The sequence below is a fragment of the Aquarana catesbeiana genome, linkage group LG04 (genome assembly GCF_042186555.1).
Source record: "Aquarana catesbeiana isolate 2022-GZ linkage group LG04, ASM4218655v1, whole genome shotgun sequence".
Classification (NCBI taxonomy): Eukaryota; Metazoa; Chordata; class Amphibia; order Anura; family Ranidae; genus Aquarana; species Aquarana catesbeiana.
The window spans coordinates 442571522-442584128 of record NC_133327.1 but is presented as its reverse complement, the minus strand read 5'-3'; the positions used below and the strand labels follow the sequence as shown (position 1 = coordinate 442584128).

The 12607-nt window shown below is 41.0% G+C and overlaps 1 protein-coding gene across 1 annotated transcript in view; it reads right to left on the bottom strand.

Moving 5' to 3' along the window:
• Nucleotides 1–892: 892 nt before the first annotated feature.
• Nucleotides 893–12607, bottom strand: part of SLC22A3 (solute carrier family 22 member 3) — an 803039-nt gene continuing 791324 nt past the window's right edge. The window contains exon 11 of the mRNA XM_073627457.1: nt 893–7403. Within this exon, the coding sequence (XP_073483558.1) occupies nt 7325–7403 (79 nt within the window). The 3' untranslated portion in view covers nt 893–7324. The remainder of the gene's footprint in view (nt 7404–12607) is intronic.

Genomic DNA, 12607 nt, shown 5'->3' with positions numbered 1-12607 from the left:
CACTTGTTTTATTCACCTTTAAAACCTCTCCCCGCTTGCCTTTTGTGCCATGTGTTGCAAATACTTTGTATTTGGTCCCACTGAGTGTCACGCGGTATGGATTGCAGCTTATTGACGTTTGCTTTTTTTAAATTTAGAGTTCATAACAACATGCACTTTTCTTGTAACTTATGGCAAATGTGATTACACCATGATCAGTACAACTCGAGTTGTCTCTAACTTGCACATCTCTAAGCACCTCTGTCTTGTTTAAAATTAATAGATCAAAAGGAGCATCGTTCCTCATTGGCTTCCCAATCTGTTCCATTTAATTGTCCTGCAATATGTTTAACAAAATGGCAAGCCTTTTGTTAACTGTGCAGTTCCATTTGCACAGTATTTGTCACAATGGTTTGAATAGTAATGTCACACGTTTTTAAACACATGGACGTATTTAAATTCCATTCATGGAAAGTAAATCTTTTGTGCATTTAACGTACATGCAATACTAACTCAATCAGACATAATTTGCTAAAGTGCTCCATGCTTGTGCAATGTTTGCTGAAATGGCCACTTCTTATCTCCATTGAAAGGCTGTGTAAAGAACTGACAATGAAGGGGCACAGGTGTAACGTTTTGTAATCCTATAGCAAGAATTACCTGTACATGGACCTTCATGGCAGAATCACCAAGGATTATTTTAGTGAAAGCTGCAAATTTAAAAATATTGAACATATTTACATGTTATTTTTATCTGAGATTTTAGTAACTGGGTTTATATTTACTTTACCTCTCTTGTTTGCTTAGGTAAACAAGCGCTTTAGCTTGAATAAATCATTCAGGAGAAAATCCTGCTTTCCATAAATGCACAATAAATTGAGACAACTCACTGTGATGTCCAAATATTTACTCTTAAATATACTCTTGAAAAAGATAGAAACAGAAAAAATATAAACATTTATTGAATTAAAACATAATTGAAACATAAATATCAGCATGTTTATGAGCAAAATAAAATACTGTTCTGCAAAGTACACTGTAATCAGAGAACACCATAATGAAAAATGTGGGTACACTAGTTCTTTGGGATTTTATTTTGGACCCTCTTACTCCTGCCTACATACCAGCATAACATCTGGTACGAAGATTGTATTAAGGCTGGGTTCACACTATCTTCACATGTGGCTCACAGCAGGGGTCCGGTGCGTCCCCGTTCACCGTTTCAGGTCTGATTTCAGCCCGAATTTTTGTCTGAATTCGGACCTGAAACCGAGCAAAAGACATACAGGGCTCCTGTGCAAATTCGCACCGGAGCCGCAGCAGAGATATGTGAACCGGCTCCATAGAGAGCTCATCAAAATCTCCTATTGCGAATTGGATGCGGAGAAACTGCATCCAATTCGGAATAGTATGAACCCAGCCTTTAAACATACTGATAGCCAGAAATGATTTTAGAGGCTATAATAAAAGCACTAAAAAAGACTGTCACCTGAGTATTCCTCTATCACCACAAACTCTTTACACAGCCATGTCTATAGTAACCAAAAACATACTCAATATACAAGTAAAATCAACTCCTAGAGGTAGACTTTTATAGGATGATGACATTCCTGACCTTTTTATTGAAATAATTTTAGTTTCCTGACTGTCATGCTGATTTAATGGCTTTCTTGGTCGCTGAACTGAATAAGTACACTGATCTAGAGGTCCCAGTTAACTCTGCTTTACAGATCTTCATGCTGTTTCTGATCAAGTATAAAGGCCAGGCAGCTAGCAATTTCAGTATATGTCAGCCTTCATAATTCTTACATTATACGTATGTTCTGAATTTCTCATAGTACACTTTGTATGCAACAAGAATTGTGGATGGAATTCTTTAGCTAGATACTATAACTTAAAAACAATGCACTTTCATAGATCTTGTTACATCTTGAACGAAATGTTTTCCTTTGTAAATATGGAACATTTTGCCCATTAGTTTTCTTCTGATTTTGGCCCTACTTTACTACTGTACAGTACATTTGTGCAGTCCCTATCCAAACATTCTCCAGTCTGTAGGAACTAAAACAATACATTTTTATGAATGCAGTCAATGCAATTTTTATTAAGATTTTATAATCTTATTTTAAAAGAGGCACATGACCACATAGACTGACATTTTAGCTTTGCAAGCATTTACAACAACATATAATGTATGTAATGCATCAACTGCTGCTGCTTCATTTCTATGGTCATTTTACTGTTCTCTTTGAAGGGATTCTCTGAAGTAATCCTTTCACAGGCACTGTTGCTCTAGCTAGGAGTATCCTTGCAACCAGAGCATAGGCATGCACACCGTGGGCTGCATCTGAGCAAAAATTGAATTTGGTCCTTTTATGTGGCTTTTAGCAGCCAATACTAAATCAACTACGACTGTCACAAATTAAATTGCCACCAACCTTGACCTGTGCATATGAAACAATATTTGTGCCTATCAACTTGACTTCATTTAAACATCTTCTGCAAATCAACCGTCGCCAACAAAGCCTGCTACTATTGCCAGTGACACAAAGGGTCCACACTGATGTGTATAAATATTTTAGTGCCATCCCAAGTATGCAGACTAATTAAATATAATTACACTTCATGTCATCAGATGAAAGGCACATAGTTACTATTGTCAAATGCTGTGTTTTATTTCTGTGTCTAGCTCACACTTATCAATTTATGGATTTCTAATCTGACTGTTTTGTGTTTTGTGACCCCCTGCTGCTGTGCAAGATCCCATGTAAATTACTTTAGCTATTGGTTTATCCACTATGTCATTTTTATAACAAGAGTCTGCATAACAACTGCTCTATTGTAATGATCCCCTCATCCGACCAAAGGGTGATGGCTCCAAGATTCATTAACATCAAAAGCAGAGAAACAAGAAAGGAGTCACTCAATGTCAAAAAGTCCAAAGTACATTTATGACTATGACTAATGACTCCTGTTGGGAGTGAAATGCGTAAAAGACAACAGATAGATTTCTCCTAAACATACCTTGGAGTGACTCCATTCTCGTTCCTCTACTTTATGAAGGCTTATCCATCGTATTTATTGTTGAGGAGATGAGGTTCCTGCAACCTATGAATCTCTCAGGAGCAAAGAGACTTAAAACCTTACTCCGGGTTTCTTGTGACTTTTAAATAGTCCATTTGAACCAAGCTGGTTGACAATCGATGTGACAGCTGGGTGCACTGTATAAACTGTATGTAGCATCAGCTAAAGACAGTATACAGCACTGTATTCCAGCAGCAGGATAGGTACTTTCCATCCTGCTCCTGGATCAATCGAGTTGGGTTGAGCTCTACTCAGCCATTCATATGAAGCTTTGCATTTCATCAAAGAACACAAGGCTTCCTCTGATTGGCTGAGGTGGACAGGCAAGGAGATGACATCACAATCTCTACCACAGTCAGAGGAAGCCTGGTAATCACTGATGAAATACAACGCTTTCTGTGAGTGGCCAAGAAGAGCTCAGCCCATTCAATCTGACTGAGCAGTGTGGAAAATTATCAGCCAAACACTGACTGGTCATTGTTCCTCAGCACAATTGTTTTCAGGAAGCCACATCTGTGTGGATATAATGGAGATTCTTCCATGCAAGAGAATAACTTGATTCCGTAATCCAAGCCGTCTCTTGTAATATGAGTGGCTGAAATTTTAGCCATCTATGCCCAGTCTTATTTACCAGCATTATTTATCACTTCCCCCATTTGCAACCAATTAAAACCAATATTTAGAGAACAAATTGATTGCTACACTGCTCAGCAGAATAAGACTAGATCTGTCCGTCCAGCTTGTAAAAGCTAGTCTAAGGAGCATCTTGTTCATTGAGGGAAATTTATTAAAACTGGAGCAGGCAGAAGCTTATTGATTGCCATGCACAGCTGCTTCAGTTTCTATATTTCATTCTTACAGCTTAACTGAACAAGCTAAAGACAGTCTCTGGAGCAACTGTGCTTGACAGCAAACCAGCTTCTGGCTTCAGCTTGTTCCTCCCATTATGCATTTACAAAATGACCACTGTCTTTGGGAAAGAAAGGGATGGTAAAAAAAAAAAAATACACACACACACACACACACACACACACACACACACACACACACACACACACACACACACACAAATGGACATATACAGTAATAAAAATCCTGGCACAGATTCCAACCTATCCCCATTCTTCAAAAAAAAGTTTTATTGTTGTCGGTGCTTCCAGTAGGGAGATGTCAACCCAGTTCCTGTCCCAGTTTCTGCAGGACAGGAAATGGAGGGAAAATCTCCCCAATTAAGACACATAGCAATGAAAACCTAGGGGAGGTTTTAATGCTACCTAACTAGATCTAAAGCCTTGTACACACGATCGGATTTTCCAACAGGAATTGTGTGATGACAGGCTGTTGGCGGAAAATCCGACTGTTTGTATGCTCCATCGGACAATTGTTGTTGGATTTTCTGCAGACAAATGTTGGATGGCAGGTTTTAAAATTTTCCACAGACAAATGTCTGTTGTCAGATTTTCTGAGCGTGTGTACACAAGTCCGTAGGACAAAAGTCCAAAGTACAAACATGCATGCTCGGAAGCAAGGACAAGCCAGAGGCGGTCGGTCATGTAAACTAGCGTTCGTAATGGAGAATTAACATTCGTGACGTGGCAAATTATAAAATCTCGAAATGCAGCACACATTCTCTTCTTCTTTAATGGGATAATAATGAAGCTGCTTTGCTGGTGATACTGATGGAGTTATTGCAAACAAATTTTCAAAGGCTTTTTTTTTCAAGTGATATCAAGAATAATATTTTTTATTTTTTTGGGGCAAGTTACCACAACACCATTATCCCGTAGTTTTTAAGATCAAAGATACAACTATGGTGTCCCTTGTCAATTTTACATTGTATTTTTTTAAATGTAACACCTACTCCCAAACTGTCATTTGAAGTAAAACACATAGCCAAGTATTATTTGCCACAATTTTTTGATGTGCATTAAAAAAAGAAAACAAATAAAATTAGACATGCTATCTGCCAATAGAACACTCAATGAAAAGCATGAATCAACACTCACCAAACTTCTACTAACATGAAATTAGCAGAAGAAGCCCAAAGAGTGGCGCTAAAGAGCTGAAAAAATATGTAGTACGTCACTACGTTCGTGTTTGTTGGTGACAATTCCTTGCCGTTTGTATGCAAGACAAAATCCAGGCACACGCCTTCGGAAAATCTGATCGTGTGTACGAAGCTTAACAGAAAAAAGCTGCAGTCTTATTTAAAATCGTGCTTTGTGCTATTGCTAAATAAAAGATCACCTTTATAAGTTAGCAGCAAAATATAGCGAACATAAGGGAAGACTAGCAGTTGAACTCTCTTAAGTGTCCAGTGGGTTTTAAAGGCTATTTTCATGTTACCAGTGATTATAACATTATTACTGGACAGAGTTAAATTATACCCCATAGATGGCATTGCTCTTCAAAATTATTTTAGTATGGTTGTTCTGTTTTGCTACAAAAATCACCTACAAACTATGCTCAGAGATCCTGGAGAAACCAATAAAGCATTTACGAATATGGAAAAAACAGAATCCTTGGTCAAATTAGAATTTACGATAACTAAATTTAAAGTGTATGTTTATCCTTGCACCACAAAAATAACAAAAACAAAACATATTAGAGAATACACACATGCAAATACTATTTTATATTAGATATTTAGTATGGCATTTCTAAAATTAGATGTATTGTGCATTCAATTTAGTAAAAAGAAAAAAAAACACATTCCTTTGTGCGTTGCTTTTCTCCTGAGATGCCAATGTCCTCTTTATGCATGACTGTCAGTTACACTAAGGGAAACATTTATTAGAAAAAAAAATCACAGCTATTTCTTTTTGCACACCTCATGTATTTGTTCTGTGTGAATGCTGGCAAACTGAATGTTACTAGGCTATTTTCTCTCAAGGGTGGATGCTCTTCATTCATAAGAATAGTGTCAATCAATATCATATTATGGCCACTAGATGGACCCAACTATTATATACATACTGTATTTATTGGCATATAACACGCACTTTTTTCCCCTTAAAATCAGGGGGAAATTGTGGGTGCGTGTTATACACCGATCCCTGCTGTCTCTGAGGGAAGAGGAGCGAGCGCTGCTGAATTACTGTGCAAAGAGCTGCGATCTCCTCCGTCACTCACAGCCACGCCTCCTGGCCCTGCATTGGGCCACTGTTCTGTCTATTACATGAGCAGGGCCAGGAGGCATGGCTATGAGTGACGGAGCGCCTGGTGTAATTCAGCGGCACCCACTCCTCCTCTTCCCTCAGAGACAGCAGGGATAATCCAACACTGGCGAGGCTGCAATGATGGGAAAGTGAGCCTGTAGATGGGCACTGAACAGGCTGCATTGTTGGTCAATTTATAGGCTGCAGATGGGCACTAAGCAGGGTGCAGTGATGGGCAATTTAGAGGCTGCAGATGGGCACTGAGCAGGGTGCATTGATGGGCAATTTAGAGGCTGCAGATGGGCACTGAGCAGGGTGCATTGATGAGCTGTGACCCTAATTTTGCTTAAAAGTTCTTTATTTAAAATGTAAGTTTTTTTCCTTAAACTTCCCTCCTAAAATTGGGGTGCGTGTTATACACCGATAAATACAGTATTTCCTATGATCACCAGCTCCACCTAGTGGACTGCAATATTACCTGATTCATGCTATTCTTATAATTTAAAAATATCCATCCTAGCAATAAATCGCCTACTACCATAGCAACCCATTAATTTTGCTGCCATTCGCACAGAATGACTACACATGCAGTTTTGCAGCATAAAAAGCTGCATTTTTTTTTTTTTTATAAATATACCACTAAGGGTTAGGGTAATTCCAGCAACCATTTTGTTTTATACTGAGCAGCTCCATGTGTGTACTGATCATACATGGCAAACAGTAGAACTGAGGGACATTAACAGGGCCCAGTGTATAACAGGACAGCAATGTAAGTACATGTAACTGAAAAAAAATGAAGATTGCACAGCAGACATGCTAAAATGAACTTGCACTAAGTAAACTAAAAATATTTACGTGGTAACTCTATTACATCTCAAAATTTTGATGAAATTCTTAAGATAAAATAGTAAAAATATTACTTTGGATTAAAAAAATGTCAATGTTTGAAATACCCTATGGCGGTTCTTGACATTTATGGGAGCTGTATTATAGAGTGCATAACATATTTTACAGTTCATCATATACAGTATATATACACATGTACAAAACAGGTAGCAGACAAATGCTGATTAACTTTACAAAATGTTGTGTCTCATTGAAGGTCATAATCTTAAATCATTTTTTATATGGCCTTGGTAAACGGCACTGTCCATCTTCTTTTTTTCCCCAGCTTTTCGAGGTCTAAAATAAAGGTTAACTAAAAGTTAAAAGGTCATTACAATAGCAATGCAAAGTAACAAACAATGAATAATAATAAAGTTACCAATCACAGTCTTCCTCCCACTGGAAACAGAGACCTGCCCCAGCAACAAATCTCTCCGCACACAAGCGCTGGGAGGGATCTTTGCTGCAGCTGCGCGTGACCATCACAGATGCAGCAAAGACACAGGACCAGGCTCACCCATCTGATCGGGGAGCACGGTAAGGATGCAACCAGCTGTATCCAGTTCCTGGGACACTGTTAGAAAAACTGATGATATTACCCCCACTGTGTGACCTCAAAAACCAGAAGTGACCAGGATTTCATCACTTCCGGTTACGGTCTAATGTAAACAAGTCATAAGGTTATAGTTACACTGTAATTTGAACCCCACTTTGCCTCTGCCCAGCTTCCTTTGTGGCAGTGCTGGCTATAAAAATAAAAAACCCCACCTTTTAAATGTCTCCGCCCTACTGCTCTTATATTTACTGCAACTGCTTTCTAATAATTCTTGATGAAAATACCATTTTTTAAATCTTTTTGCAAGCGATCATTTAATCGCAAACCTACAGGGAGGGTGTCTGTCTGCACGGCTGGTAGGCAGTAAAACTGTTTCAAGGCTAAAAAAAAAAAAAAAAGAGCTCTATTGATGCTGGTTGGATGACTTCACTGCTCTAGAATTCAGCAGCATTGTCAGCCTTGCGCAGACACTCACCTGAAAAAAATAAATGGTATTTATATTGAGATTTATGAGAAACTGTGTGCAGCCTTGGATGGTTATTTTAAAAAATCTGGCTAAAAAATAGGATTTTTCATCATACTTACCTGTAAAATCCCTTTAGTACATCATGGGACACAGAGTCTGGCTAATATTCATTACCTTCTGGGTTATACTTCACCATTAGGTGAATGGACACTGGTAGACCAAAGGTCTTCAGACAGGAAGTGATCCCCTATATAACCCCTCCCATACAGGAAGCACTTCAGTTTTGTAGCAAGCACTGAATCCTCAAAAAAGAGGGGAGGGATCTCTGTGTCCCATGATGTACTCAAAGAAAAGGATTTTAAAGGTAAGTATGACGTAAAAATCCTATTTTCTTTTTCATACATCATGTGACACAGAGTCAGGCTAATATTCATTACCTGCTGGGACGTCCCAGAGTAATAGCTTTGAGGGGAGGGAAACACCCTGCCAAACAATAGCCATCAAAACCTATATGGCAGCCCACCGTACACTGCGGGTGAAAGCCGAATCCTCGGCTGCTCGAACATCCACTTGGTAACATTTTGTGAACATATGCACTGAAGACCAGGTAGCAGCCTTACAATTCTGAGCCACAGATACCTGATGGCGAAAAACCCAGGAGGTTCCTACACCCCTAGTAGAATGAGCTCTCACCCTAAAGGGAGGAGCTTTATGTTTCATAGGCCTAAAGGACCAACTGACGGACCCAATTGGCAATGGAAGCTTTGGAAGCTGCCTGCCCTTTCTTGGGTCTTTTGGTAAACCAAAAAAAGAGTCTGATCCTCGGTTCTCTGCAGATCTAGACAAATAAACCTTGACTGCCCAGACAACGTCCAAAGAATGCAGTCATCTCTCTTCCACCGAACGAGGCTGAGAGAAAAAAGAAGGCAAAATAATGTCCTGATTTAAATGAAAGGCCGACACCATCTTTAGCAGGGATGGAACAGGTCGTGGTGAAGGATCAAGTACGGTTCCCTGCATGAAAGGGCCACCAACTCTGACACCCTTCTAGCTGAGGTGATAGCCATCAGGAAGGCTAGCTTGCGTGACAGCAAGTCTAATGGAATTTCCTTAATAGGTTCAAATGGTTGTTTCAGTAACACAGACAGCACCAAGTTCAAGTCTCAAGGACACATAGGTGACCTAATGGGGGGAGGCAAGCGAGTTGCCCCTTGCATAAAGGTTTCGATCAGTGAGTGGGAGGCTAAAGGCCTTTGGAAGAATACTGATAGGGCCGAAACCCAACCTCTGATTGTACGCAAAACCAATTTGATTTCCACAGCTGATTGTAGAAAAGAGAGAATTCTCCCAATCACATATTTCCGAGGATGCCATGTTCTGGCTTCACACCAAGCAATATAAGTCTTCCAGACCTTATGATAAATCTTCCTAGTGATAGCTTTTCTAGCATTCACTAGACACCACTGGTCCCGATATTCCACGGTCCTTTAACACCCTGGCTTCAATAGCCATGCCGTCAAATTCAGAGACTGTAAACTGGGGTGGAATATAGGACCTTGTGACAGTAGATTGGGGTGACGTGGAAGCGTCCGTGGCCCGTCTATTGTCAATCTCACAATTTCCGGAAACCAGGGCCTTCTGGGCCAGGCTGGTGCCACCAGAATGACTGGAATCCCCTCTCTCTGAATCCTGCGCAACAAATGTGGAAGGAGAGGGATCAGAGGGAAAGCATAAACCAGGAAGTACTGGCTCCATGGAACTATCAGAGCATCTGCTCCAATTGCCAGAGGATCTCTTGTTTGAGACACAAACTGCTGTAGCTTGTTGTTGAACCTGGATACCAGTAGTTCAACCTCTGGCCATCCCCAATGTTGGCAAATTACCAGGAACACCTCTGGGTGTAGGGACCATTCACCCGGGCAGATCTGCTGGCGGCTGAGATAATCTGCCTTCCAGTTCTCTATTCCTGGGATATGGACTGCTGATATAATTGACACATGTCAATTGACACACATGAACGACTCCTGGTACCGCCTTAGTGGTTTATCTAGGCCACAGCTGTGGAATTGTCGGACTGAACCCTGATGGGGCAGTCCTGAAGCTCCACCATCCAGGACCGTAGGGTCAGACATACTGCCCGTAATTCTAGGACGTTGATGGGCAGGGTCTGCTCTGTCCCTGACCATTTCCCCTGAGCTGTGAGGCCGTCTAGGATCGCTCCCCAGCCTGAGAGACTGGCATCTGTAGTCAGTACTCTCCAAGTTACCAGGAGAAAGGATTTTTCCTTTCGCAGGTTCTGATCCTGCAACCACCAGCTTAGGCTTAAGCATGCCTGAGGAGATAAGCACAATGGAAAATCCAGGGCTTTTCTTCCTCTGTTCCAAGCCAACAAGATGTTCTGTTGTAAAGGCCTGGAATGGAACTGGGCATAGCGCACTGCCTCGAAGGAGGATATCATCCTCCCTAGAAGGCTCATACAATGGAGGGTTGTCTGGTGTCCCTTATCTGACGCACCTGATTAGACTTTGAGCTGGTCTCAAGGCTGACCTTTTGGTATTTATGATCCAGCCTAAGCTTTTCAAATACCTCACTGTGTATATTATGCTCTGTTCTAGAGCCTGTACTGAGTGATCTCTGAGCAGGAGGTCGTCCAGATACCCGAGCACCAGGATCCCTTGGGCCCTTAAGCGACCCAGTACTGGTGCTAGCACCTTTGTGAACACCCAGGGAGCTGTTGCAAGCCGAAGGGGAGAGCCACAAACTGAAAATGACGTTCCTCTACTGCAAAACGTAGGAACCTCTGATGAGGCTGAAAGAGTGAGGTTACTACTGAGCGGACAGACTCCATCCGAAAGGACTGTATCAAAAGATACTTGTTCAGGGATCTTAGGTCCAAAATGGGCCTTGTGTCCCCATTTGGTTTCTTAGCCATAAAAAGATTTGAGTGATACCCTGTGCCCCTTTCGTATACCGGAACCTCTTCAATCACTCCTTTCCGCACTAGATGATGTACAGTGGGGACGGAAAGTATTCAGACCCCCTTACATTATTCACTCTTTGTTATATTGCAGCCATTTGCTAAAATCATTTAAGTTCATTTTTTTTCCTCATTAATGTACACACAGCACCCCATAGAGACAGAATTGTGGCAAGGCACAGATCTGGCCAAGGTTACAAAAAAAATAGGATTTTTAAAACAGCTTACCTGTAAAATCCTTTTCTTGGAGTACATCATAGGACACAGAGCCTCAAGTAATTACTTGGCGGTGGGTTATGGGCCTACCTTCAGGTGTTGAGACTGGTATAACCAATACAGGAAGTTGACTCCCCTATATAACCCCTCCTCCTTCCAGGAGTCCTCAGTTTTTGTAGCCAAGCAATATAAGCAATATACTCTCACCCCATAAAACAGAGGGGCGGGAGCTCTGTGTCCTATGATGTACTCCAAGAAAAGGATTTTACAGGTAAGCTGTTTTAAAAATCCTATTTTCTTTATCGTACATCATAGGACACAGAGCCTCAAGTAATTACTTGGTGGGATGTCCCATAGCAATGCTACTTGAGGGGAGGGAGACACAACCCGTAGGGCACCCCCAGACCTTGAGGAATTATACTGCTGCCTGCAGCACACTGCGCCCAATGGCGATATCCTCATTCCATCTTACATCTACTTGATAACATTTTGTAAATGTATGCACTGAAGACCAAGTCGTGGCCTTGCAGATCTGAGACATGGAGGCCTGGTGACGCACTGCCCAAGAAGCACCAACCGCTCTGGCAGAGTGCGCCTTAACTTGAAAAGGGGAAATCTTTCCCTTTAAATCATAAGTTTGAATTATAACCTGCCGAATCCACTTAGCCACAGTGGATTTTGACGCTGCCTGTCCTTTTTTAGGACCCTCTGGCAGAATAAATAAGACATCAGTCTTACGAATCTGAGCAGTTTTCTTTAAATAGATCTTCACTGCTCTCACCACATCAAGACAATGTAGTGACTTTTCTTCTTTGGAACATGATTTTGGAAAAAACGATGGCAGGACAATATCTTCATTCAGATGAAAGCCTGAAACCACTTTTGGCAAAAAGCCTGGACGAGGGCGTGACACCACTTTGTCCTCATGAATAACCAACATGGTTTTGGAAAAAAAACAGCAGGACAATATCTTGGTTCAGGTGGAAACTTGAGACCACTTCGGTAAAAAACCTGGACGAGGGCCCAACACCACTCTGTTCTCATGAATAACCAAATATGGCTCTTTACAGGAAAGAGCAGCCAATTCTGAAACCCTCCTTGCTGAGGATATAGCAACCAAAAATATCAGCTTCCTAGTCAAAAGGAATAAGGGAACATGCTGTAATGGTTCGAATGGCGGTTTTTGCAACACTGACAAAACTAAATTCAAGTCCCAAGGGCTTAAGGGTGATGTAACTGGCGGATTAATCCACATCACTCCTTGCATGAAACCCCGGACTAAAGAA